The following is a 27,580-nucleotide window of genomic DNA, read 5'->3' on the forward strand; positions in this document are numbered from 1 at the left end:
AAAGCTCCTGCTTTTCTGGTACATTTCTTACCCCTAAAATCTGACATTTGATCCCAGTGGCAATGAGGACTATCTCATGGGGTAAGCAGGTTTGTCCTATTCTCTCAGCAGGCATCAGATAGGTCTCTAATCTTGGCGCAGTAACCCATACTTCATGGAGTCACTGGATAGCTGAAGACAACGGGGATTTCTGACATTTTCCTGAATATTTAGATAAGAAGAGATACTTCTTTAAAACTTCCCCAGAAGCCCTCTAGCCCTGGTGGGGCACTCGATTACATGATCCTGTGATGATCAGCAAATTCATGTATAGGATAGATTAAAATATGACTATACACAGGCCAGGCAGAAATGCTCATTCTTTTGACCTACACACCTACAGTATGGCAGACATGGTGCTGTAGGCATAAAGGAGTCAGCTGAAGACTCCACAGGCTGCTTCCAACTTAATTCATATTGGCCTTTTAAAAAGCCATGGGGGGCTCCGTGCAGCATCTGTCTACCCTCAGCTCTCTAACCAAACTTGCACACACACACTGCAGCTCATAGCAGTCAGCATGCAGTCAGTTAGGGAGAGTCAACCAGATGACACAGCCTAGGAGTTCGAGAAGTTAAGCCAGGTTAAATTTTAGATGTTACATAGAGGAGGAGATATTAATGGTACACAAAGTGACCAGTGATAAAATATTTTAATATGAAGCACAGTATTTACATAATTCTCTAGACAAGTACACAGCACATACCTATGAGCAGAAATAGTTCCATATATAAATAGCATGAAGAATCTGCTCAAGAAACTGCCCAATCTGGTGATTCCTTACCTGAAGGCTCAAGCCCAAAAGGTTCTTTGAACTAATGTCACATTTCAAACATATTTCACACTTGCACATGATAGCTGCCTCAGTTGCTAAAATGTCAGCTTCTTTTTGTTAAACCTCTGGTTATCTGATGATGAGCATCAAAGTTGTATGTTTGATTAGCTTAAAAATGGAAAAATTAGCACCTAATAAAGACATTTGGTGCTGTCATTATATAAAAATGGAACTCTGAAGATACTAGAAAAGGAAGTAGAAATAGTGCAAGCCAGTGTCTGGGCCAGTGTTCTGATTTTACAGATGAGGCACCTCCGGCCCAGAGATGCTGTGACTTGTCCAAAGTCACATGGAGTTTGTTGATGATGGGGTGAAGATGCTTATCTGGAGAGAGCGACTCTAGTGCTTCTGGGAGTTTATTAATGGGGTAATTTAATGTTAAAATTTGAGAAGAAATAGTTTTTTAAGAAGAAAAACATTTAATAGAGTAAGGAAATTGAGATTATATTACTTCTTGGATTTAAAAAAATACATGTGGTGTATGATTCTTATATTAAACTGAAATAAGCTGAGTCTTCATTCAGCTCTGTTTCCATGTGCCAATTTATCCTTGAACCAGGTTATGCTTATATAGTCTTAAAATAGCTATAATTCTGTTCAACTCCCAGGAGCTCGAGTGGAAATTTTGTTCTGGTTTAGACCGTAGTTCCTTCTTCCCCTGCTGTGTGCCAGGGACTGGGCCTGGCCCACAGATCATCTCTAGCCATTGCTCTCGTGTGGAAGACGATGGGTACAGCGGCTGGGAGCTGGGATGGAGGTGTGAGCCAGAGGGAGGGAAGGATCAGGGGGCTGTCTGGGAGGTGACACCCGAGTGGCACCCCAGGGCTCCAAACAGGAATGATTCAAGCAAAGGGAGCAGAGGGAATTTCTGGCTACTTCAGAGTAGAATTAGAACCAGGCAGACTTTGCCTTCCTGTGTGCCCCCCACCGCCCTCCCCGTTTCTGTGCCTGCAGGAACGGGAGTTGATGAGAACGAGGAAGGTAAAAAAGAACAATCCTGGCTTGGAAATATTGTCATGGTGGCTCAGCTAGTACAAGGGACTGCTCTGCTGGGGGCAGCATTCACTAGGAGTAGGTGCCCAAAGCACTCCTGTGAGGTGCTTTTGAGTTGCTGGAAAAGGGTAATCCGTAGTCAGGTTCCCAGTAAAGGTTAAAATGGCCTCTGACCACAAAATCCCTGCTCCTGGCGGTGCGAAAGCTCCGCTCTGTCCCCCGTGTGTCTGAACACCGTGTGGAGTGTGTCATCCCTGCTGGGGATCGGAAGCTAAGTGTGCCTCTTTGCTTTCCAGCTGTGTCGACTCTACAAATTCATCGAGCAGAAGGGAGATTTGCAAGATCTAACACCGGCAATAAATTCATTAATAAAACAGAAAACAGGCGTTGCCCAACTGGTGAAGTACGGCTTAAAAGACCTAGAGGAGATTGTTGGGCTGTTGAAGAAACTCGGCATCAAGTTACAGGTTGGGCCACCGCTGGATTCTCCTGTGGGTCTGTGGTGCCTGCACAGGGCGAAATGGGGGTTTTGAGTTAATGCTAGGACGCGTTTTCTCCCCCCGCCAGAACTCTGCTTTCCCCATTTTGGATTTCTAGTAACGATTTTGGCTTCCATCAGAACGTCCTTGCAAGCATCACAATTCCTATGGTACGGCAAGTCTGACGATGTCAGTTAGCCTCAGCCAAGCGCTGATTCCTGAAGAGAACAGAGTCTTCACCTGGCAGGCTATACTTAGACATATTCCTGATTGCTCTGATGCTACCCATGGAAAACCATGCCCTTGACATGTTTGCGTGGGCTTGTACTTCACAGGTCTCGATCAATTTGGGCTTGGTTTACAAGGTACAACAGCACAACGGCGTCATCTTCCAATTTGTGGCAGTCATCAGACGGAGGCAGAGGGCTGTATCGGAAATCCTTGCCGCCGGCGGCAGATACGACCTGCTGGTGAGGGCTCACCCCGGATTTGTTGGTTGATTTAGTCTAGCTTAATTTCCTTTCTTTCTCAGGTGGTGTTTTGAAATATTCCAAAGCTTCAGAAAAATTGAACCAGTGGTACAATTGAACACCTGCATGCCCTTTACCTAGGAATAGAAAAATACTCTGAACCACATTTGTAGTGTTTGTGACTTTTTATTTTTTTTATTTTTTTATTTATTTTTAAGATTTTATTTATTTATTTGAGACAGAGAGAATGAGAGAGAGAGAGAGAGAGCACATGAGAGGGGGGAGGGTCAGAGGGAGAAGCAGGCTCCCTGCCGAGCAGAGAGCCCGATGCGGGACTCGATCCCGGGACTCCAGGATCATGACCTGAGCCGAAGGCAGTCACCCAACCAACTGAGCCACCCAGGCGCCCCTGTGACTTTTTATTTTTAAATAATTACAGGTTTACAGGAAGTTGCAAAGATAGTACAGAGAGATCTTGCGTACCTTTTGCTCCATTTTCTTGAATGGTTAAATCTGGCAGAACTAGAATAAAATAATCAAAACCAGGACACGGACATTGGTACACTGTATGTGTATAACTCTGTGCCATTGTTACTGTGTGTGTGGGGTCTTGTCACCACCACCACAGCCGAGATACAGATATGCTCCTCTATCACCATGAAGATCCGTGGGTGCTGACATTTACTAGTTCAAGTAAAGTATGGAACCTTTACCTCCCTGGAGGTCCCTATACCCTTCCTGCCATTTATAATATAATTGTCTTAAATATTTCCTCTCCATACATTGATGTCCACATCAGACAGCGTTAGGCTTTTTGCTTCAACTGTCAAATGCTGAGAAACTCAAGAGGAGAAGAAAGTCTGTTGTACTTGACCCAAATTTCTGGTTTCTGATGAGAAATGGGCTGTTGTTTGAGTTTTCCCCTATAGGAAAGTTGATTTTCAGTCAGTGCTTTTAAGATTTTTTTTTCTTTGTCTTTAGTTTGAAATTTGATCATGACGTGTCTTGGCATGACTTTCTTTGGATTTATACTCTTTGGGATTATCTTCGCTTCTTCTTTTTTTTTTTTTTATTTATATATTTTTTAAAGATTTTATTTATTTATTTGAGAGAGAGAGAGAGAGAGAAACAGCACGAGAGGGGAGAGGGCCAGAGGGAGAAGCAGACTCCCCGCCGAGCAGGGAGCCCGATGCGGGACTCGATCCCGGGACTCCAGGATCATGACCTGAGCCGAAGGCAGTCGCTTAACCAACTGAGCCACCCAGGCGCCCCATCCAGAGGTTTTTTAATCTCGTACTTCTCTAATGAGACTTTCTATTTTTTTTTTTGTCCCAAGCCTGTTCATCATGCTTTTTGCGGTGGTTGCTTTAAAATCCTTGTCAGGGGCGCCTGGGTGGCTCAGTTGGTTAAGCGACTGCCTTCGGCTCAGGTCATGATCCTGGAGTCCCGGGATTGAGTCCTGCATCGGGCTCCCTGCTCGGCAGGGAGTCTGCTTCTCCCTCTGACCCTCCTCTCCCTCTCATGCTCTCTGTCTCTCATTCTCTCTCTCTCAAATTAAAAAAAAAAAAAAAAAAATCTTTAAAAAAATAAATAAATAAATAAAATAAAATCCTTGTCAGATATTTCCAACATCTGTGTCATCCTGTCTGTTGATTATCTTTTACACATTTTGAGACCTTCTTGGTTCTTGCCATGATGCGTGATTTTCACTTGGACCCTGGATATTTTAAGTATTATGAGACTCTGGAGCTTAGCTAGATCTTTAGGTTTAGCAGGCCTCCCCTGAAAGCATAAATAGGGGCAGGAGGTGCCACCTTGCTACTGTTGGTCGAGGATAAAGATTCAGGTTCCTTACTCTGCTTGCTTCAACATCCCTAGGCTGGGCGGGGTGCCCTGTTCCTGTTCCCACATGCCTTTACTGGTACCATGGTGAGGGGTGGGGAAGTGGCAGGAGACTGCTGGAGAGCAGGGAACGTTCCAGCCTCCCACTCAGCCGCCTTGGGCACCACCCCCACAGGGAGGGTGGCCTCATTACTGCTTGGGTGGATGTTAGGGTCTGTAATCCTTCAGTTCCTGACACTGTTTGGGGGGTAGGGAGCACTACCCCAGGCAGATAAGAAAAGTCCTGGCTCCCATTTAGTCTTCTCTGATGCTACCCAGCTGGGGCTTGGTGAGAGAGGGGGGCCCCTTACATCTGAATAAAGGTGTGGGCCCCCACTCAGCCTTTGCTGGTGGGGGTGGACCTTTTCCTGTGGTGTTTGGCTGGAGCAGGGCAGGGGTTATATAAACATTTTCGGCCCTGCCGGGCTGCCCCTTTCTTCATGTTTTGGCTAGAGAGAGCGGGTTTCCTGGGGACCTTCTGTTGGTTCTCCTTGGCATTTCTGGGTTGTCAGCATGTGTTACCCTCAGATCTTACAGTTCCCATGCCCGTGTGCTGCCTTCTCTTCACTTCATAGTCTTCTTATGTTTGTTTATAAGTAATGTCCAGGATTTTTTGCTCTACTTAGCGGGAGGAATAGAGAGAAGTGTTCCTGTCTTGGTCCAGAATCAGAACCTACCTATGTAATTTTAAATTATCTAGGGACATAAAGCAAATAAAAAGAAAAAGGTGGAATTTATTTTAATAATATCTTACTTAACCCAAATATCCAAAATGTTGTTTCAACATACAGTCCAAATTTTCAAAAAAAAATTTTTTTAAGATTTTATTTTTTTTTCATTTTTTAATTTTTATTTATTTAATTTTTTTTTAAGATTTTTTTTTTTTTTTTTTATTTGACAGAGACACAGCGAGAGAGGGAATACAAGCAGGGGGAGTGGGAGAGGGAGAAGCAGGCTTCCCGCGGAGCAGGGAGCCCGATGCGGGGCTAGATCCCAGGACCCTGGGATCATGACCTGAACCGAAGGCAGACGCCCAACGACTGAGCCACCCAGGCATCCCAAGATTTTAGTTTTTTAGAGCATGAGCAGGGGGAGCTGCAGGCAGAGGGAGAAGCAGGCTCCCTGCTGAGCAGGGAGCCCAATGTGGGACTCGATCCCAGGACCCCGGGATCATGACCTGAACCGAAGGCAGACGCTTAACCGCTTGAGCCACCCGGGCGCCCCGAAATTTTCAAAATTTGTGAGCTATTTTACATTTTTTTCTAAACTTTTTTTTTTTTTTTTAAGATTTTATTTCTTTTTTGACAGAGAGAGACACAGTGAGAGAGGGAACACAAGCAAGGGGAGTGGGAGAGGGAGAAGCTGGCTTCCTGCGGAGCAAGGAGCCTGATATGGGACTCAATCCCAGGACCCTGGGATCATGACCTGAGCCGAAGGCAGAGGCTTAACGACTGAGCCACCTAGGCGCCCCTTTTTACTAAGATTTTGCAAATCAGTGTATATTTAACCCGATATACCCCCAGTACTATTTCATATGTAATCAGACATCTCAATATGATTAATGAGCTATTTTATATCCTTTTTTTTTTTTTTCCATTCTGAATCTTTGCAGCCTCTGTGTACTTCACATACACAGCGCCTGTCAGTTTGGATTAGTCAGATTGCAGGTGTTGAAGCCCACATGTGGCTAGGTGGCCGCCGTGTTCCACAGTGCAGCTCTAGGTGCAGCATTTGTTACTTTTTTCCTCAGTTGGCACGTGTGCGTGTTCCCACCTCTCCCTCCCCCGGCCCCCCTTCTCTCTCTCTCTCTCTCTCACTCTCCCTGCCACACACGTACTTACTTCTTGGTTGAACCCTTTGATGAGAAGTTGCTGACAAGTGTGTGCCCTCCAGTCATTGCTTTGCTTATGGTTACAGTTTCTTCTCTCTTTCATAACCAAAGCTGTGCCTTTCTTCCCAGATTCCCCAGTTTAGAGGACCCCAGGCTCTGGGACCAATCCCCACTGCTGTTGGGGTCAGCATAGCTATAGACAAGATATCTGCAGCGATCCTCAACATGGAAGAACCTGTAAGTTCCAGTTTTGCTTTCCAGCTTTCCCGTGGGCTCTGAGGTCTTTCATTTTATAGTCCTTTATATGGAGCCCTGGACGTGGCAATAGACCGAGGCTTTGGGGGGTTATCTTTGCCATGATGGACAAGCCTAGGACTTGACATCCGTCCTTGCGTCTAAGTCCTTAGCCTCCCTCAGGGGGACCTCAGACAGCTCCTCCGTCTCTGCCTGGCCTCACTGTCCTCGTGTCTGATGCACTCTGTACATGGGAGCTATAGATGTTGGCAGACGCCTATCAGAGCCCCTTGTTCAGAAATCCTGCCGCACTCTAAGAGCTAGAAATGGTTCTTTTTCCTTTTTGTTTCAGACAAGATTAGTTTTCCCAGAGGAAAAGAATATCTTCCTGACGGCTTAGGATAGCTGAAATAATTTTCTAAAAAGACTAATATAAAAGGTTTTTGACTTTTTTTGTTTTTTAAAGATTTTATTTATTTGACAGAGAGAGACACAGCGAGAGAGGGAACACAAGCAGGGGGAGTGGGAGAGGGAGAAGCAGGCTTCCCGCGGAGCAGGGAGCCTGATGCGGGGCTCGATCCCAGGACCCTTGGATCATGACCTGAGCCGAAGGCAGACGCCCAACGACTGAGCCACCCAGGCGCCCCTTGACGTTATTTATTTATTTATTTAGTATATGTCATTGTGAAGCCCAGACTTCTGTAGCGTACAAGATTTTGAGATGCCTGTCTTCACATGCGTGCTGCCTCCCCTCCTACAGGCCCACAGTGTGGCTCCTCTAAATGTAACCACTCTCTTTCTGATCCAGGTTACAATAAGCTCTTGCGACCTCCTGATCGTAAGTGTTGGCCAGATGTCCATGTCCAGGGCCATCAACCTAACCCAGAAACTCTGGTCCGCGGGAATCACAGCACAAATCATGTATGACTGGTCACAGGTAATGAGACACAAAGTGCCCCTGAGTGGAGTGCGTGCATCCCCGCTGCCGTGGCCAATCGTCCTCCCCAGCCTTAGAGTAGGGTTCTCTCAAACTCAACTTCTCTCTCGTTAGAGTCACTTCCGGTGTTAGCTTCTGATTGTTACAGGAACGAAGGACCACAACTCCGTGGTTTAAAACAATACAGGCTGGTTATCTCGCATTTCTGGCATTCAGAAGTGTGACGCTAGTTCCACTGGGCTCCAGTCAAGGTGTCTGCCAGGGCCCGTTCCTTCAGAAGGCTTGAGGGGGAGAATCCATTCCCCTGCCTTATCCAGCCCTGGGAGGCCTCCAGCATGCCTCCATTCGTAGTCCCTTCCTCCACCTTCAAACTCAGCAGGGTAGCATTTTCTTTCCTCTCTGACCTCTCTTTCTGTCTCTCCATCTCTGACCCTCCTGTCTCCTCTCACAAGGATCCTTGTGATTACACTGATGCCACCCAGATGATCCAGGTCGTCTCCCTGTCTCAAGATCCGTAACTCAAAGTTCCCTTGCCCCTAGAAGCGAACAGACTCCCCCAGGGATGAGGCTGGGCCGTCTTTGCAGGGCCGGGATCCAGGCTCGCACACTTGCCAAAGGCGTTCCGTGTTGAGCTGTGTGGGTGGCTGTCTCTCCTCAGACCCCCCACAGCAGCCTGCTCTGGGGCTGGAAGTGAGGAAAGGAGCAGCCTTGAACCCGCCTGCCCTTCGGAAAGGGGGGCCTGTAGAGAACGTCTCCCTGCCACCAGCAGATCACAGAAGGGCGTATGGTCCAGTTCGCCCGCACTCAGGCGCCCCAGAGCCTGAAGCGATGCCCAGGGAAACAGAACCTCCACCCTCCCTCCCTCCTGCTGCTGTCCATCTTGGTGTGTGTTAGGAAAACCTCCTCAGTCTGCTGAGCAATGATTTTTAATCATTCGACCGAGCAGCGTCCTCTTCCATTGGTTCCCTTGTTGCATAAATTGTTAGAGGAGTGTTCTTCCAGAAACCGTGACTTCAGTCCTGCCCCGCGGCAGACCCTGCAGGCGTCCCTGCTCCGCTGCTTGGTGGCTTTAAGCTTCACTTCTGCTTTACGCCGTCCGCTGTTTTTTGTTGCCTTGGCTTTCCTCAAAGGCCTTCTCATTGTATGTGTGCGTACTGTGTAATTTTGGCACCTTGCACCAAGATTTGAAGCTTCTGAAAACCGTATCTTACTGTGCCCCGAGCACATTGATTGTCCATGGCCCCTGAGGACAGCAGTGAAAGTAAGAAAAGCAAGGTCTTCCTGCTCCTTTGAATTCTTACTCTTCTGGCTTAATACTGATAGCTCCGGAAGTCAGCAGGTTAGCAAGTCCCTTTGACACTACAGTTGGACACCGTGTTTTCAGTCTCCCTAAGTCCTTGAAGCCGCTCTAGGCGCTCTGTGTTTATCTCACATGCTGTGTTTGTTTCAGTCCCAAGAGGAGCTACAGGAATACTGCCGACATCACGAAATCACCTACGTGGCCCTCGTCTCGGATAAAGGAGGAAGCTACGTCAAGGTACAGAGCCAAGGAAGTCGTGCACAGTTTACAGTCAGATTCCCAACTTCCCGCTGTCCCCTGGCCTTGGGTGTAGGTGAAAATCCGTTATTGTATTTGTTGGGCCTGTGTTTGGAGAAAGGCTATATAGAGTAAGAGACAGTCTGAATCGGAACCCTTCCCTCCCAGCTTAAAAAATCAAAAATCAAAAATAGTGGCAGTAGGTTTTTCCTAGTTTTCTACCTCTGTTCCCTTTCTTCATCTCAGAAAATAAGAATAATGACCACACTGATACCTGCTGGTTGGCATGTCCTGTGGCTGTTTCTAACCAGTTTTACTGTTACCTTTAACTTAACAAAGTTCATAAATATACCAACTTCTAACCTTTATTTCTATTTTTAAGGAAAAAAAAAATCAACGTATTTCCCCCCTTTTAATGTCTTTGTCAGGTTTTGATATCTGGGTAATGTTGGCCTCATCAATGAGTTGGACAGTGTCCTCTCCTTTTCTGTTTTCTGAAAGATTTTTGTGTACAGGTGGTATTATTTCATCCTCAGATGTTTGGTCAGACTCAGCAGTGAAGCCACAAGGGCCTAGACAGAGAGCCGTTCAGGTCCTCTTTCTGAGTAAGTGAGTCTGAGTAGTTGATATCTTCCCCAGAATGTTCCCATTTCATCTAAATTTTCAAATATTCTCTTTTATTATCTGTAGGATCTGTAATGATAATCCCCTCTTTCATGCCTGCTAATTAGTAATTTATGTCTCCCATCCTTCCCCTTTTTTTTACTTCACCAGGCTGGCTAGAGGTTTATCAATTTCATTTGTCTTTTCAGAAAACCAGCTTTTGATGTCATTGATTTTTCTCTTATTTTTTTGTTCATTTGTTTTTTATTTTACTGAATTCCATTCTGTTCTTCTTCATTCTGCTAATTGTGGATTTAGTTTATTCCTTTTCTTTTCTTCAGGTGGAACTTTAGGTTAGGGGTAGATAAACTACAGCCCGTAGGCCAAATCTGGCACACAGCCTATTTTTGTATGGCCTGTGAACTACAAATCTTTTTTACATTCTCCGTTTAAAAAAAAAACAAGGATGTGACAGTATGTGGCCTGCAAAGCCTAAAATACTTACCTGAGCCTTTACAGGGGGGAAAAAAAAGTTGGCACCTGGCATGGATCAATGAGTTTAGACTTGACTTTTCTAAGTATAAGCATTTAATGATGTAATGCTTTCATTTTCATTTAGTTCAAAATACTTTCTGGTTTCTTTGATGATTTCTTTCATCCACAGGTTATTTAGAAGTGTGTGGCTTAACTTCCAAATATTCGGGTATTTTCCAACTATCTTTCTTTCATGATTTCTTTCCTTTTTTAAAAATTTTTATTTTTTTATTTAAGATTTTATTTTTTTATTTTTCGACAGAGAGAGAGACAGCGAGAAAGGGAACACAGGCAGGGGGAGTGGGAGAAGCAGGCTTCCCGCCGAGCAGGGAGCCCGATGTGGGACTCGATCCCAGGACCCTGGGATCATGACCTGAGCTGAAGGCAGATGCTTAACGACTGAGCCACCCAGGCGCCCTAAAATTTTTATTTTTTTATTTAAATTCAATTAACGGGTGCCTGGGTGGCTCAGTCAGTTAAGCATCTGCCTTTGGCTCAGGTCATGATCCGAGGGTCCTGGGATCGAGCCCCACGTCGGGCTCTCTGCTCAGTGGGAAGCCTGCTTCTCCCTCTCCCACTCTCTCTCTCTGTCAAAATAAATAAATAAAATATTTTTTAAAAAAATAAATTCAATTAACATATATTGTATTATTAGTTTCAGAGGTAGAGAGGTCAGTGATTCATCTTACATAATAGCCAGCGCTCATTATGTCATCTTTAATGATTTCTAATGATTTAATTCCTTTGTGATCAAAGAACATACTCTGTATGATTTCAGTCCTTTTAATTTTACTGAGCCACGTTTTAAAGTAAAGAATAATTGTCTGTTAACTATGAATGTTTCATGTGCACTTGAGAAGAATGTGTATTCTGCATTATTAGGAGGAGTTGTTTGATAAACATCAGTTAGGTCAAATTAGATGATGCTGTTGCCGAAGTCTTCTGTATCGTTACTAATCATTTTGTCTACTTGCTCAATCAGTTACTGAGAGAGGAGTGTCAAAATCTCCAGCTATCATTGTAGATTTATCTATTTCTCCTTTTAGTTCTATCAGTTTTGCTTTGTGCATTTTGAAGCTCTGTTATTTGCTGAATACACATTTAGAATTTTCTATCTGATGAATTGACCTCTTTATCATTATGAAATGTTCTTCTTTATCCTGATAATATTTCTTGTTCTGAGGTCTTTCGATTAGTGTTTGCATGGCATGTCTGTTTCCATCCCATCTGTGTCTTGAAAGTGGGTTTCTTAGAGACACTCAGTTGAGTTTTGCTTTTTTGATCTACTCTGACAATCCCTGTCTTTTAATGGGAATGGTTAGACCATTTATATGTAATGCAGTTATTGAAATGGTTGGGTTTAAATCTACCATTTTACTATTTGTTTTCTAATTATTCCATCTGTTCTTTTTTCCATTTTTTTCTTTTCATACCTTCTTTTTTAGATCTCTCCTTCTGGTTTGCTAACCATTACTCCTGTTTTTGGTGACTTCTTAAGGTTTACAGTGTACATCTTTAACTTATACATTCTACCTTCAAAAAATATTATATGCCTTTCACATACAGTGTAAGAACCTTACAACAGAATACTTCCATTTCCCTTCTCTATTTCTTTGTGCTATTGTTGCCAAGTATTTTTTCTTACATATGTTATAAACTCCACAATACATTGTTTTTATTTTGGCTTTAAAGATTTTATTTATTTATTTGACAGAGACACAGTGAGAGAGGGAACACAAGCAGGGGGAGCAGCAGAGGGAGAGGGAGAAGCAGGTTCCCCGCTGAGCAGGGAGCCTGATGCGGGGCTCGATCCCAGCACCCTGGGATCATGACCTGAGCCGAAGGCAGACGCTTAACAACTGAGCCACCCAGACGCCCCTTATTTTGGCTTTAGTTATTTTTTAAAGAGGTTTTTAAAATAAGGGGGGGAAATGTCCTTTATATTTACCCACATATTTACCATCTCTGGAACTGTTTACTACTATGTTGAGGCAGACATCATTCTGACTTCATTTTCCTTCTACCTGAAGAATTTCCTTTATTTCTGGCCTGTGCAGGTCTGCTGGTCATGAATTTTCTCAGTTGTTATTGGTCTGAGAAAGTCTTCATTTTACCTTCATTTTTTTTCTTTTAAGATTTATTTATTTTAGGGACACCTGGGTGGCTCAGTTGGCTAAGCGCCTGCCTTTGGCTCAGGTCATGATCCCGGGGTCTTGGGATCGAGTCCCGGCATAGGGCTCCTTGCTCAGCAGGGAGCCTGCTTCTCCCTCTGCCTGCCACTCCCCCTGCTTGTGTTCTCTCTCTCTTTCTCTCTGACAAATAAATAAAATCTCAAAAAAAAAAAAAAAAAGATTTATTTATTTTAGAGAGAGAGCAAACAGGAGGAGGGACAGAGGGAGAGGGAGAGAATTTCAAGCAGACTTCCTGCTGAGCGTGGAGCCTGACACAGGGCTCCATCTCCAACCCTGAGATCATGACCTGAGCCAAAACCAAGAGTCCGATGCCCAACCGACCCCATCACCTTCATTTTTGAAAGATATTTTTGCTAGATATAAAATTTAAGATTGACTTTTTTTTTTTTTTTTACATTTTAAAGATGTGTTTTATTGTCCTCTGACATGATGGTAGTTTCTATTAAAAGTCTGCTCTGATTCTCTATGTATGCTCTTTATTTTCTGGCAGCTTCTAAGATTTTCTTCTGTCACTGATTTTCTGCAATTTGAATATGATATACCTCAGTGTGGTATTCTCTATATTCTAATACTTGGTATTCATAGCTAGACTTTTTTGAACTGTAGATTCATAGTTTTCATAAAATACAGAAAATCTTCAGGGGCACCTGGGTGGCTCAGTCGGTTAAACCTCTGCCTTTGGCTTGGGTCATGATCCCAGGGTCCCAGGATTGGGCCCTCAGTTGGGCTCCCTGCTTAGCTGGGAGTCTGCTTCTCCCTTTGGCTCTGATCCTGCCCCCACTAGTGCGTGTGTTCTCTCTCTCTCTCGAATAAATAAACCTTTTAAAAAAAATTTTAGAGGGTGCCTGGGTGGCTCAGTCAGTTAAGCGTCTGCCTTCGGCTCAGGTCATAATCCTGGGGTCCTAGGATCGAGCCCCATGTCGGGCTCCCTGCTCCGCAGAGAGCCTGCTTCTCCCTTTCCCTCTGCTTGTCGCTCTGCCTACTTGTGCCCTCTGTCAAATAAATAAATAAAATTTTTTAAAAAATTTAGAAAAATTTTAGACATTATTTCTTCAAATATTTTTCTGTCCCTTCCCCCCCCCCCCAAAGATTTTATTTATTTATTTGACAGAGAGAGACACACAGCAAGAGAGGGAACACAAGCCAGGGGGGAGAGGGAGGAGCAGGCTTCCTGCCGAGGAGGGAGCCCGATGCGGGGCTTGACCCCAGGACCCTGGGATCACGACCTCAGCCGAAGGCAGACGCTTAACGACTGAGCCACCCAGGCGCCCCACCCCCCCTTTTCTCTTTTCCTTGTAGGACTCTGATTACAGTATATTAATCATTTGATATTGACACACAGCTCATTAAGACTCTGTTTTTGTTTTGTTTTTTCCCTTTCTCTTTGCTTTATTTGGGACCATTCACTGATCTTTTTTGCAATATCTCATCTGCTGTTAATCCCTTTGCATTTCATATGTATTTTTTCACCTGTATATTTGTATCTTTATATATAATCTTCCATTTCTCTCTTAGAGTTTTTGTTTCCTTTACATTTTTTATAAGATTTAAAATAGTCATTTTAGGGGCACCTGGCTGGCTCAGTCAGTAGAGCATGTGACTCTTGATCTCAGGGTTGTGAGTGTAAGCCCCGCATTGGGTGTAGAGATAACTTAAAAATAAAATCTTTAAAAAAAAAAAATAGTCGTTTTAAGGTGCTTGCCTACTAATTCCATCATTTTTGACACTTCTGAATCTATCATTTCTTCTGGTTATAAGTCATATTTTCCTACCACTTTGCGTGCCAGTAGTTTTTTTGTTTTTGTTTTTTAAGATTTTATTTATTTATTTGACAGAGAGAGAATAAGCAGGAGGAGCTGCAGGCAGAGGCAGAGGGAGAGGGAGAAGCAGACTCTCCACTGAACAGGGAGGCCAGTGTGGGCTCCATCCCAGGACCCTGGGACCATGACCTAAGCCGAAGGCAGACGTTTGACTGACTGAGCCACCCAGGCCCTCCTGCCAGTAACTTTTGATTGGTTGTTGGACATTATGAATTTTACATTTCTGGGTGCTAGGTTTTATGTCCCTATAAATACTGTTGGGCTTTGTTCTGGGGTGTAGTTAAAATTCTTGAATTGCTTGATCTTTTTCCAGGCTTCATTTTATGTGTTGTGGGCAGATCCAGGGCAGCCGTTAGTCTAGGCCTGAGTTAGCTCCATTACTAGTAAGGAATACCCTTAGGAGGATTCTGCCTGCTGCCCTGTGTATTCTGAAGTCTTTCCACCCTGATAAGAATAAGAACTATTCCCAGCCCTGTGAATTCCAGAAATTATGACGCCTACTCATTTCTGGTGGTTTCCCCAGCCTGGGCAGTTTTCTTTCCTTAAAGCACAGATCAGTTCTCTGGCAAGAATTGAGGGGACTTCTCCACAGAGTTTCAGAAATTGATCCGAGTGTGGAGCACTCTACTCTTCAGTCCTCTGCCTCATAGCCTCTAGCCATCTGGGTCTACCTAAACTGTCTCCCCACCTTGGCAAGACTCCCGGTCTCTGTTTGGGTTTCACGTTCCTGTGCTGCAATCTGCAGGCTCCCTCAGCACAGTAAACGGGCACTGGTAGGGCACTTTGTTTCCCTTCTCTTGGAAAATAGTTCTCCACTGCTTGTTGTCTAAGGTCTGAGAAACCATTGTCCTATGTGTTTTCTTTGACTTTGTAATTGTTTAAGGCAGGAAGGCACTTCTTGTAGTAGTTTATCCTTTATGGGAAGATTTGGAAGTCCCCACTACTCGTCTGCTTATTAGTCACAAAATCATAAGTGACCCTAAGAACTACTGATCAGGCCTCTTCCAGAGCAGTGACTGCATCAAGCTTCTGCTGGGTAATCTGAGCCATAACACACTGCTAAAATGATTAACGAATTTTAAAAACTTGAATCAGTTTCCTTCCCAAAATTTACACTCTGTGGTCTTAGTTCTGCCTAACAAGTCTAATTTTTTCCCCCTCTCAGCTACTTTCAAATAAATTGTAGGAGATGACTGCCATGTCACTCTGTCCTCTTTTCTGGTTTAAACATTCTGGTTACTTAAGCCATTCCTCATAACATGATTTCCCAAATCCTTGACCCTCCTAGTTAACCTCCTCTAGACATGCCTTGTCAATGTCTGTCTTTAAATGTGATACTAGAATTCTGCAGAGCACTCTAGGCATATTCTAACTAAATGAGAATGGTCTCTGACCTCCCTCATTCCAGATACCCTATTTCTCCCCAGAGAGTTTACTAGTGAACTCTTAGCAATCATGTGGCTCTTTGGCTTGTACTGAGCTTAGCAACTAAAACCCATTGGCCTTTTCACAGTTATCACCATGTCTGGCTGGCCACCTACAATGAGGGCTTTCATTACAGGACTTCATATTAATCTCCATTAAATGTGATCTTGTTCATTCTAGCACATTGTTCCAGCCTATCTTATGTTTTGAATCTTGCATCATCTCCGTATTTGAAGGGCAAGACATCACTTCATTCATCCAGTCAGCAAATGCATTTTAAGTGTTCACAGTGTGGGAGGGATGGAATTTAAGATCCCAAAGGATATAGGGACATTGACGCGTCAGGCCCTGCTGTCAAGGATCCCATAATCTGGTAGGGAACATAACACAATCATGCATGATTATGAGCTAGAAAGTGCTAAATGCCATGAGAGTCCTACAGTGCAAGTTCTCTGAGGGTTCATCAGCCTGGGAGATTACCTCAGAGGTAGCAGGGAAGTCTTCAGGGTAGAGGTAGATTTATGGGGGACCCTCATGGATGGGCAGGATAGAGATGTGTGCTGAAAGGGACTTTTAAGCAGAAGGAATGGCAAAGATAGTGGTAATTCTTTGAATAGCCTATTCCAAAGAGGGAGGCCAGCAGAGAACTATTCTGGCATTACCCAGAATAAGTCTACTTTGGGTGAAGCAGAAGGATACTTCAGCAGGAGAGAATGGTTTTAACTAGATCATGGAGAGCAAAATGCGAACCAGGGAATTTGGACTTTATGTAGCAGCGAGTGGGGAGCCAGCATGTTTTGGACAGACGGGGACATCAGAGTGGTATGTGAGAAAAATTCATCTGCAGGGGTGTGTAGCATGGAACGGAGTGAGTGGAAAATGGCAGTGGGAGAATATAAGGCTGTTTGAAGCCAAGGTTGGGTGCTGGCCATGGAGTGAAGATGAGAGAGCAGGTACCATAGAAGTGGATGACAGGACTTGAGTTTGGAACGGAGAGGGGAGTGCTGTGGAAAATGGTGGCTGACCATCGGGATGTTTAAGGGGAAGAATATGTGGAAGAATCAAATGAAATAGGAGCTGGTTAGTCTTGGCTTTTTTTAAATCCTATCATCAATGATAAGCTTTTCTAGTCTATACCAGGGTTTCTTAACAGCCACAGTGACATTTGGGGCCAGATAATTGTAGGGGCTGCTGTCCTGGGCCCTACAAGAAGTTGAACAGCACGCCAGGCCTCTACCCACGAGATGCTGGTAGCACCCCCTGTAGCTGTCACAGCCAGAAAGGTCTCCAAACATTGCCAAATGTCCTGTGATGAGCAAAATCGCCCCTGGTGAGAACCACCAACCTCAACTGTTGACTTAGTTTTGTACTCTGATTCAGCCTTTTGGCTTCAGAAACTGATTCTGTTTCATTCTTTTTAAGGTTAAGTCTTTTGAGAAGGAAAGGCAAACAGAGAAACATGTGCAGGAGTCTGATCTTATAGACCACGTTTTGCAGAAACTCAGAACTAAAGTCAGTGATGAAAGGACTATCAGGTAACAAAAGCCCAGAAAACCAGCTGTGAATACCTGTAGAACTTCTGTACCTTTAAAAATCAATTTGATCCTTTTGGGAAATACAGATACATCACGATAACTTTTAATGGATCATTCTGTTGCTTCCAAATAGCTCAGCAGTTTAAGTATGTGACCCCCCTATATAAGACAATCATAGTTTCAGGGTTTGTTTTTCATAACATGTCAGAGAATATTTTTTGTTTTTCATAACATGTCAGAGAATATTTTATCAGTTTGAAAGGCCCAAGGAGCCAAACTTTGGTCTGTTAATTAGTAAATTTTGGTAGTGTTTGTCAAAGTAATTGAAAGATTAATATATTCTGGGAAAAGATGTCATATATTCATGATGGAAATGTAAATTGTTTCAACTCTCTGGACAGGAATTTAAGAAAGTTAAAATTGCCTTAAAACTAAAAATTAAAAAGAAATACCCAGTAATTCTACTTTCAGGAATTTATAGTAAAAATTATTCCATGGGGGTATGTACAAATATGTCTAGCAAGGCATTGTTTATAACAGTTTCAATCTTTTTGGTCTGAGAACCACTTTATACCCTTAAAAATTATTTGAGAGCACCAAAGAACTTTGTTTTTGTGGGTTATATCTACAATAATTCGTTAGAAATTAAAACACATTTTAAAAATATTTATTTTAAAATAATAAACCCGAGGCACCTGGGTGGCTCAGTCAGTTAGGTATCAGCTTTCACTTCCAGTTATGATCTCATGGTCCTGGGATCCAGCCCAGGCTCCCTGCTCAGCAGGGAGTCTGCTTCGCCCTCTCCGTCTTTCCTTCCCCCTCTCCCCACTCATGCTCTCTCTCACACAAATTAAAATTCTTAAAAAAAATAAGACAATAAACCCATTTTCCAAAACAAATTTTGGAAGAGTGACAATTTGACATTTTACAGATAATGCATTATTTTACATTTTTGTAATCTCTTTAACATGTTAATAGAAAAAACTAGATTGTCACTATCTGCGTCTGCATTCAATCTGTTGTGCTATCACCCATCATACAGTCTCTGGAAAATTCCATGACACATTTGTGAAAGGATGACCCAAAAAAGGTAGAGGTTTAGAAGAGGTTGTTTTATCTGTAAAAAAGGTAAATAACATTTTATATTATGGTGAAAACTGTTTTGACCTTGCAGACCTGTGCAAGGATCTCAGAAACTTCCAGAGGTCCCTGGACCACACTTGGAGAATCTCTCACAATATCACAACATTGATTGGTAGAAGGTTGTTTGGATTATAGTCAATACAATGAAATGGTGTGCAGCCTTTAAAAATGATGATTCTAGGGGCGCCTGGCTGGCTTTCTCACTAGAGCATGTGACTCTTGATCTCAGGGTCATGAGTTCGAGGGCCACATTGGGCGCAGGGTTTACTTAAAAAAAATTTTTTAAGGGGCATCTGGTGGCTTAATCGTTAAGTGTCTGCCTTCAGCTCGGTTATGATCTCAGGGTCCTGGGATCGAGCCCCGCATCAGGCTCCCTGCTCCGTGGGAAGCCTGCTTCTCCCTCTCCCACTCCCCCTGCTTGTGTTCCCTCTCTCGCTGTGTCTCTCTCTGCCAAATAAATAAATAAAATCTTAAAAAAAAATTTTTTTTTAAAAAAACGATGATTCTAGTAAAGCTGAATTTATTGACATGGAAATCTGTCCACAAAGAGATATATAATCCTGTTTTTTAAAACCAAAATATATAGCCCGTACATTGTCTGGAATGATATATCAGATTTTCTTTTTAAGATTTTCTTTATTTGAGAGAGAGCATGGGAGGGAGAGTGAGAGGGAGAAGCAGGTTGCCCACTGAGCAGAGAGCTTGATGCTGGACTAGATTCCAGGACCCTGGGATCATGACCTGAGCTGAAGGCAGACATTTAACCAACTGATCCATCCAGGTGCCCCCCACATTTTAAATTCTAGTTATTTCTGGTTAGTGGGATTATAAGGGATCTTAATTTTCTTTAAATTTCTATAATTTTCTATAAATGTGTAACTTTTATATATATATATATATATATATATACTTATAATCAAAAATACTTTTTTTTTCCTCTTTTTTGCTTGTATCAGTGATTCTCAGGGGACATTTGGCACTGTTGGCAGATATTGTAGGCTGTTAGAACTGGTGGTGCTACTAATCATCCTACAATGCGAATGACTAACTGCCCCCCACCCCCGTACCCTCATCCAAGAATTATCTGGCCCAAAATGTCAATAGTGCCAACGTGAAAAACCATGGCTTATATAAAACAAACATTCTTACTTTCTTCTCCCTCCCTCACCCCGGCTCCCTCCCACCTGCACCTAGCTTGAATAAATTCACCATCACACTTCTTCTGGGGAAATAGAATGTTCTAGAAGTACCAGGTATTAGGATTACTGATCCCCAAAAAAAGGCAGAGGTGTAGAAGAGCAAACATAAAATGAGCTGAATATTTCAAGACACATAAAAGGCCCAGATGGGATTCAGTTTTAGCAGGGAAAAGTTTAATATCTTTCCTCCATGTGCATGATTACTTCCCTGTTTTCCCAAGATAAAGTGCTGTTGTGTCTCTCAAAGGCTGTAAGCTAATTCAATCTTTAAAGAATATCCATTCACAGCTTTTGAAAGAATCTCCTTATTTACTAAATGTTCTCCTGCAGGTGATCACCAAGGTTGCTGCCACTTTTAAAAAAGGTGGGGCATGCCCTCCCTAATGTTTCCTTGTATTGTGAAGGGAGCGGAAAGAACACCCATTATAGTTCATTGAAATTAGCTTCTTATGTTGAGCCAGGGTTTCAGACACAGCTGAATAAATCAAAATGTTATCTTTAGGCATTTGTTAATTTGAAATGATATCCTTTATAATTTTTACTTGCTCTTGACCAAAAGCATAATTAAGTTCAACTTTTTTCTTCCACTAATAACCAATGTTTAATTTTTACACTTAATAGGAAAAAATGGCTCACTTTAAAGTATCTTTGTTGTGTTGTGCTATTGACTGTTTTCTAATTGTTTTTGTTTGCTTTTTTTTAGAGAAGCTTCTGATAATCTTGCAGTGCAAAATCTGAAGGGCTCCTTTTCTAATGCTTCAGGTATTGACTAATTAGAATCTAAACATCATAATGCTGTGTGTGTGCGCACTGCTATAAACACTGCTGTGTCTGACTCCTTGTTGCATCGGAAAGGTTTTATTTTTTTTTTAAAGATTTTATTTATTTATTTGAGAGAGAGAGAGCATGAGAGAGGAGAGGGTCAGAGGGAGAAGCAGACTCCCCACTGAGCAGGGAGCCTGATGTGGGACTCGATCCTGGGACTCCAGGATCACGACCTGAGCTGAAGGCAGTTGCTTAACCAACTGAGCCACCCAGGCGCCCCGGAAATGTATTTTTAAAGTAACATATTCAATTAATTTTACCAAATGGAATTTATGCTTTGAAACTCACATCCTAGAAAATGACTAGGAGTTCGGTGGTTCCTCTAATCATAATACAGCTCTGTCTTCCTGTCTTATTTTCACAACTGGTTTAATCTTCCTTTGACTCAGTTTACTGTATAGATTAAATGTGGTTAATTTTCCTGGGAATTTTCCCCACACAGAAGATTGAAGAATAATATATTGAAATAACCTTGAGGGAGGGGCACCCGGGTGGCTCAGTTGGTTAAGCAACTGCCTTCGGCTCAGGTCACGATCCTGGAGTCCCAGGATCGAGTCCTGCATCGGGCTTCCTGCTCAGCAGGGAGCCTGCTTCTCCCTCTGACCCTCCCCCATCCCATGCTCTCTCTCTCAAATAAATAAAATCTTAAAATAAATAAATAAATAACCTTGAGAAAGACCATGTATACGTTTTGTTTTCATGAAAGCCAAGAGGGAACGGTGGTGACAGTTAGGTCTTTAGTTTCATCACATCTGCCAACCTTACTGAAAAAGAAATGTCCCAATTACGTCCACAAGACGACGTATTTGGCTTTTAACAGAACTGGGTCTTTTTGGTTTGTTTGTTAGCGTTGACTTTCTGCCACTGTCAGATTTCAAATACTTTGAGGAATTTAAAGTATTGGAGTTTGAGAAATAGTAAGTTTGATTTTTTTTTTTCCCTTAGGTTCATGAGGTTTTGGTGACTCATATAACCTCCCTATGCTTTTGTCACCTTCCACCCCCACTTCCACCTGAGAGAAGGCTGGGAGTCGACAGAAGCACTAAAACTGCTGGGTGTTAGGGTTCTGGGTTCCTCAAGGTCAAGTGCAGCTAGTTGCAGAGATGGAAAACAAAGCCCAGACAGAATCTAGCCCATAGAATCACACCAGAGTGGATTCTACATCTCTGCCGTCTCTGTGGTCCCAAGACCATAAATTCTTCAACTCTGTTTCAGGTTTGTTTGAAATCCACGGAGCAGCAGTTGTTCCCATTGTGAGTGTGATAGCCCCAGAGAAGCTGTCAGCCAACACTAGGCGGCGGTATGAAACTCAGGTACACACACTTTCCTCAGCTTTCTAATGTCAAGCTACAAAGGAGGAAGAAAACAGGAAAGAAGATAAACGGTTTCCTGGAAAGAGTTTTCTTCCCACTTCCTTAACTTGGTGGCTTCTGAAAATTTAAGCATCTCTCTGGTGTTAGGATTCTGTCCCATTTGTCCTCTAAAGAGGCGTCCGTGTACATTATGGGCACCTAGAAGTACCCACTGTCAGAATTACTAGATATAAACAAAGACTTTCTGATCTGGATCTAATGGCAGACAGGGTTGCTTTGTTTCTGTTCTAACAAAGCAGAAGAGATCTATTCCAAGACTTGAGGCAGGTTTCTCCCTGCATACATGTTTTTGGTATTTGCTATCTACCTGATTCTGTGTGAAATACCACATAAAATTTAAAAGACATATGGCATGGCCCCAATCCTCAGAGTTGTGTTTTTTTTTCCTTAAGATTTTATTTGTTCATTTGAGACACAGAGATCCAGACAGAGAGAGAGCATGAGCAGGGGGAGAGGGAGAGGGAGAAGCAGGCTCCCTGCCCAGCCAGGAGCCTAATGTGGGGCTTGATCCCAGAACCCCGGATCATGACCCAAGCCGAAGACAGACGCTTAACCATCTGAGCCATCAGGCGCCCCAATCCTCAAAGAGCTTTTAACCTTAGAAGCATATGTAGTATACAGTTAGAGAACAACAGAAGAGCAATAACAGAATGCTGAATTAGATACACTGAAGGTGAGTGTTGGACATAGGGGCAGGGTGGAGATCAGTGTCTGCTTGGATGATAGATGAAGGTTTCCTGGAGGGGGGATCCCTGAAGGATTTAAATAGGGAGGAAAGATCAGGGCAATCCTCCAGCTAATGAGCTCAGTCAGAACACTGGCCTCACTTGGCAAGTGGGAGTTAGAGCAGTCATTATTTAGAAATGGGATTAGAGGGGCACCTGCGTAGCTCAGTCAGTTGTTTCCTGACTCTTGATTTCAGCTCAAGTCATGATCTCGGGGTTTGAGATCAAGCCCCGAGCCAGGCACCACACTCAGCAGAGTCTGCTTCTCTCTCTTTCTCTCTCTCTCTCTCTAATAAATAAATTAATCTTTAAAATAAATGTGATTAGATTGAAATACAAAAGATGAAGTTACCTCATTTTTGTATGCACTCCTAGCTGTTTCTCAGTATAGTGGATGGCAACTTATTTTGATATCTTTCTGCTGCATTCATCTATTACCATATTTCAGTTCCATGTCCTCATTGATGTCACCTTCCCCTTTTTCCAAATTTAGCTTAATACCAAAATCCCCATGCTTCCACATGCAGTTTCAGTGCTCTGAGGTTTTAGGTGTCATTTTAAAATTATAAAGAAATAAGTAGGTGGGTTATTAAATTATCAAAACAGGCTATAGGGGCACCTGGGTGGCTCAGTCGTTAAGCGTCTGCCTTCGGCCCAGGTCATGATCCCAGGGTCCTGGGATCGAGCCCCGCATCGGGCTCCCTGCTCAGCCAGGAGCCTGCTTCTCCCTCTCCCACTACCCCTGCTTGTGTTCCCTTTCTAGCTGTCTCTGTCAAATAAATAAATAAAATCTAAAATCAGGCTATAAAATCTCGAGATCAGGAGAGGCTGGGCACTCATCTTTTCAAGTCCTTAGATAATCTTTGAGAGCCCTTCTAGGCCTTAGTTTGTCACTCATGATTGTTTACTACAATAGGAAATAAAATGGCAAGAAAGATGGTTTGTGTTGACAGGTTTTGAATTCTGACAAGTCGTCTTCTTGTTTAGGTACAAACACGACTTCAGACCTCCCTTGCCAACTTACATCAGAAAAGCAGTGAAATTGAAATTTTGGCTGTAAGTTGCTCTCTTTAACGTTTTGAGGACTGCCTGTGTCCCTGTCATCAAAGTCATTTCCTCAGAGGTCAGGGCATTTTTGCTCCCTGTGCACAGTATGGGGATGCAGGCCTTTTATCACTGATGCGAACCACATGTAATCTAAATCTGTAAAAACTGGGGAGAAAATGAAAGGTTTTGTATTTGTTTCTCCTGTTTTCTTCCTCTGAAAGATGGGGGGCAGGGTGAGTAAAAACCAAAATCACCATTTTTCTAAAATGCTTCAGACTTTTGCCTTATTAAAAATACATGGAGTATGGCAGCAGCATCAAGCCTCTGAGGGTATCTGTTCACCAGTGTTGACATCTTACCTCTCCGTGGTTCACGTACGTGTGCCTGATTTGATAGAGCACAGTAGCGTCCCAGACTCTGCAAGCCCGGCTGCATGTTGCTCCATCCAGGGTGACACTATTGTGACAAGTCAGTATGTGCTGCCTAGGTCCCCTGACAGATGACATACATCTTTGTGTATCAACAGGTGGATCTACCCAAAGAAACAATCTTACAGTTTTTATCATTAGAGGTAAGCAAGATGAGCTCTTGTGCATTGTGGCCTTTAAAATTCCAAAGCTTTGCTGTTAATTTGCCAAAACATAACTGAAAATGGCATTATTTTCTTAGTGATACTTTTGGGCAATTCCAGGAATTTAATTATTGTTCCTTTTATGTGACATAGATATTACTAAATCAGATTTTGAGAGAATCATACTTTTCTAGTGACTTCTAAGTTTCAGAGATTATTTTAACACCTCGTACATTTATTGTGTGTCGGGCTCTGGCAGGCCTTGCTCTAAGCATAATCATAACAACCTCGAGAGGTAGCTACCGTTATGCCCATTATATAGATAAACAGAAGCCAAAGCATTTTACATTTTATGGAGTATGGAAGAGATGTTAAGTATCTTACTCAAGGTCAACCTACTAGTAATGCTAGCAGAGTCAGGATTTGAACTTAGGCAGGCTAGGGGAATCTGTATTCCTAACTACTATACAATGCTGCCTCAGACCTTCATTTCAACTAGGGAAGCTTATACAGATCTAGAACTATATGGAAGATATTTTTGTAAAAACTGAGGTCATTATATAAAAATTTTTTATGGGTAGCACAGAAAACAAATAATCCAATTAAAAATGGGCAGAAGACATGAAAGGATACAGATGGGCAACAGACATATGAAAAGATGTTCAACATCACTCATCAGGGAGATACAAATCAAAATTACAATGGGATATCACTTCACATCCGTCAGAATGGCTAAAATCAACAACACAAGAAACAACAAGTGTTGGAGAGGATGTGGAGAAATAAAGAGGAACCCTAGTGCACTGTTGGTGGGAATGCAAACTGGTGCAAATACTGTGGAAAATAGCATGGAGGTTTCTCAAAAAGTTAAAAATGGAGCTACTCTACAATTCAGTAATTGCACTACTGGGTATTTACTCAAAAAGTACAAAACACTAATTCAAAGAGATACACGCACCCCTATGTTTATAGCAGCATTATTTACAATAGCCAAATTATGGAAGCAGCCCAGATGTCCACTGATAAATGAATGGATAAAGATGTGGGGATGGGTGTGTGTATACACATACACACATATATATATACACACACAATGGAAAATTATTCAGCCATAAAAAAGAATGAAATCCTGCCATTTGCAACAACATGGTTGGAGCTAGAGACTAGAATGCTAAGTGGAATAAGCCAGAGAAAGACAAATACTATATGATTTCACTCATATGTGGAATTTAAGAAACAAAATGAGCAAAGGAATAAAAAGACAAACCAAGAAACACTCTTAACTATAGAGAATAAACTGATGATTTCCAGAAGGGAGGTGGGTGGGGGGATAGGTAAATAGGTGATGGGGATTAAAGAGTACACTTCTCATGATGAACAGGGAGTAAATACACAGAATTACTGAATCACTGTATTGTACACCTGAAACTAATAATACTGCATGTTAACCATACTGGATTTAAAAAGTTCTTAATGGGTAGCCTTCTTATCAAATAGCCTAGTAACTTTAAAAAATTTGAATAAGCATTTTTTTTATTGTTAGTCACCGTACAGTACTTCATTAGTTTTTGATGTAGTGTTCATGCTGCGTGAATAAGCATTCTTAATAGCAAAGATAATAAATTATAATCACAGCTGCAGAGGATTTTTTAACATCCTATTAAAGAATACTTTGTCTATCCAGAGCATTTCGATTAAATTAGATGAAATAAATGAACTTTGCCCCAGAAGTAACATTTCATACATTTTCTATTGTGGTCTTGTAAATAAGCATATATACCACTGTGCTGGCTATTACTGCTTTATGAGCCACTCAGATGGAGGCACACAGAGGTGTTATTTCCATTTTCCACAAAATGAATGGGCAGAAATAACTGGTCTAAAGTCACAGTAGCACACTGCGGCTGCAGCATTGCTAATCAGGATCTAATAAGGAGTCTTGCTGTAAAGAAAATTGATGCTTCAAAGGAAGAACCCCAGCAGTTGCCTCACCACTTCTATCTATAACTGATTTTATTTTCAGTACACGGGGGGATGGCAATGGCATTTCATCAGTGACCCAGGAAAAGCCAGTTAATAAACATTAGTAACTGTTACCAAGTCTTATCTCTTTTTTTCCTAGTGGGATGCTGACGCACAGGCATTTAACACAACCGTGAAGCAGCTGCTGTCACGCCTGCCAAAGCAGAGATACCTCAAATTAGTCTGTGATGAAATTTATAAGATCAAAGTGGAAAAAAAGTAAGTTACTGCTAAAGTAGTGCAGGTTTCAATATGGGTTAAAATTCAAGGGGTTTAAAGTGACACATTTTATTGTCTTGTTGAGGTTTGATGGCTGATAAACCATTATGTCAGAACTGCACTTGATATCAGTAAATCTTGTTCAGGACTATGAATCACAGTCACAATTTGTCAATAACAAAACACAGCATTGCCAGGAGTAGCTGTCCCACTTAAAATTTTCATCACCCAGGTAACTCCTAGCAGTGTCTGCATGAAAGGGAACTGCTGTGACTGCTTTGCTGCAGGTCCTCTTGTCAGAATGCCGGTCATTCATGTTGCCATCTGCTTCAAAGGTGACCAGAAAACCTGTGAGGTGACCGGGGTTCCCCTTATGTGGGGCCTTACATACAGACCCCGTGCCAGTCAAAGCTTCTGTAACATGTCATTTTTTTCAGTCACTAGCCTTCCATCTTTTTTTAAACTAAACTCTTACAGTTAAGTGTTCTAAAAATAACTTGTTTTTAACTTTGTTCACCACCCAGTATACTGATCTTACCTTCACTCTTTCGCAGGGTGTCTGTGCTATTCCTGTACAGCTACAGAGATGACTACTACCGGATCTTATTTTAATCCTAAAGAATGGTCGTTATCTTGTTCTAAGACAGGAGCTTATACTACGAAATGCTGTACAGTTATTGTAATTTTAACTTTACATTGTAAGAAGCTGTCCTACAAAGTTGAGCTTTGTAAGTTTTTCATGTATAATATATAAATTTATCTTTTTGAACATAATAAATGCTTTCATATATCTGCTGCTTTTAAGTTGCAAATCTCTTAACTCTGAAGGTTTTGTGGAGCTAGAACACAAGAAAATAGCCATGTTTTTCCCTTAACTCTAATGACTAAGGAAACGCCCAAACCACCCCCAACAAGTCAACCCAAAAAGATCCACATCAAGACACAAAGTAGTAATGAAGAGAATTTTAAAGCAAGAGAAAACACTTACATACCCTTGTAAAGCTATCAGCTAATTTTTCAGCAGAAACTTTGAGCAGAAGGGAGTGCCGTGATAAATTCAAAGTGCTTAAAGAAAAAAGCCTGCAGCCAAGAATACTCTCTCTCTCCTATTCT

At 42.4% G+C, this 27,580-nt stretch overlaps 1 protein-coding gene across 1 annotated transcript in view; it reads left to right on the forward strand.

Annotated features, from left to right (window-relative positions):
* Positions 1-27,313, forward strand: part of EIF2AK4 (eukaryotic translation initiation factor 2 alpha kinase 4) — a 106,173-nt gene extending 78,860 nt beyond the window's left edge. Inside the window, exons 28-39 of the mRNA XM_021695776.2 lie at positions 2,162-2,332; positions 2,680-2,814; positions 6,656-6,763; positions 7,569-7,697; positions 9,148-9,234; positions 17,231-17,343; positions 20,389-20,447; positions 21,726-21,823; positions 23,596-23,664; positions 24,182-24,226; positions 26,349-26,467; positions 27,022-27,313. Coding sequence (XP_021551451.1) covers positions 2,162-2,332; positions 2,680-2,814; positions 6,656-6,763; positions 7,569-7,697; positions 9,148-9,234; positions 17,231-17,343; positions 20,389-20,447; positions 21,726-21,823; positions 23,596-23,664; positions 24,182-24,226; positions 26,349-26,467; positions 27,022-27,079 — 1,191 coding nt within the window. The 3' untranslated portion in view covers positions 27,080-27,313. The remainder of the gene's footprint in view (positions 1-2,161; positions 2,333-2,679; positions 2,815-6,655; positions 6,764-7,568; positions 7,698-9,147; positions 9,235-17,230; positions 17,344-20,388; positions 20,448-21,725; positions 21,824-23,595; positions 23,665-24,181; positions 24,227-26,348; positions 26,468-27,021) is intronic.
* Positions 27,314-27,580: the final 267 nt, after the last annotated feature.

The sequence above is a fragment of the Neomonachus schauinslandi genome, chromosome 9, assembly GCF_002201575.2.
Source record: "Neomonachus schauinslandi chromosome 9, ASM220157v2, whole genome shotgun sequence".
NCBI classification, from domain to species: Eukaryota; Metazoa; Chordata; class Mammalia; order Carnivora; family Phocidae; genus Neomonachus; species Neomonachus schauinslandi.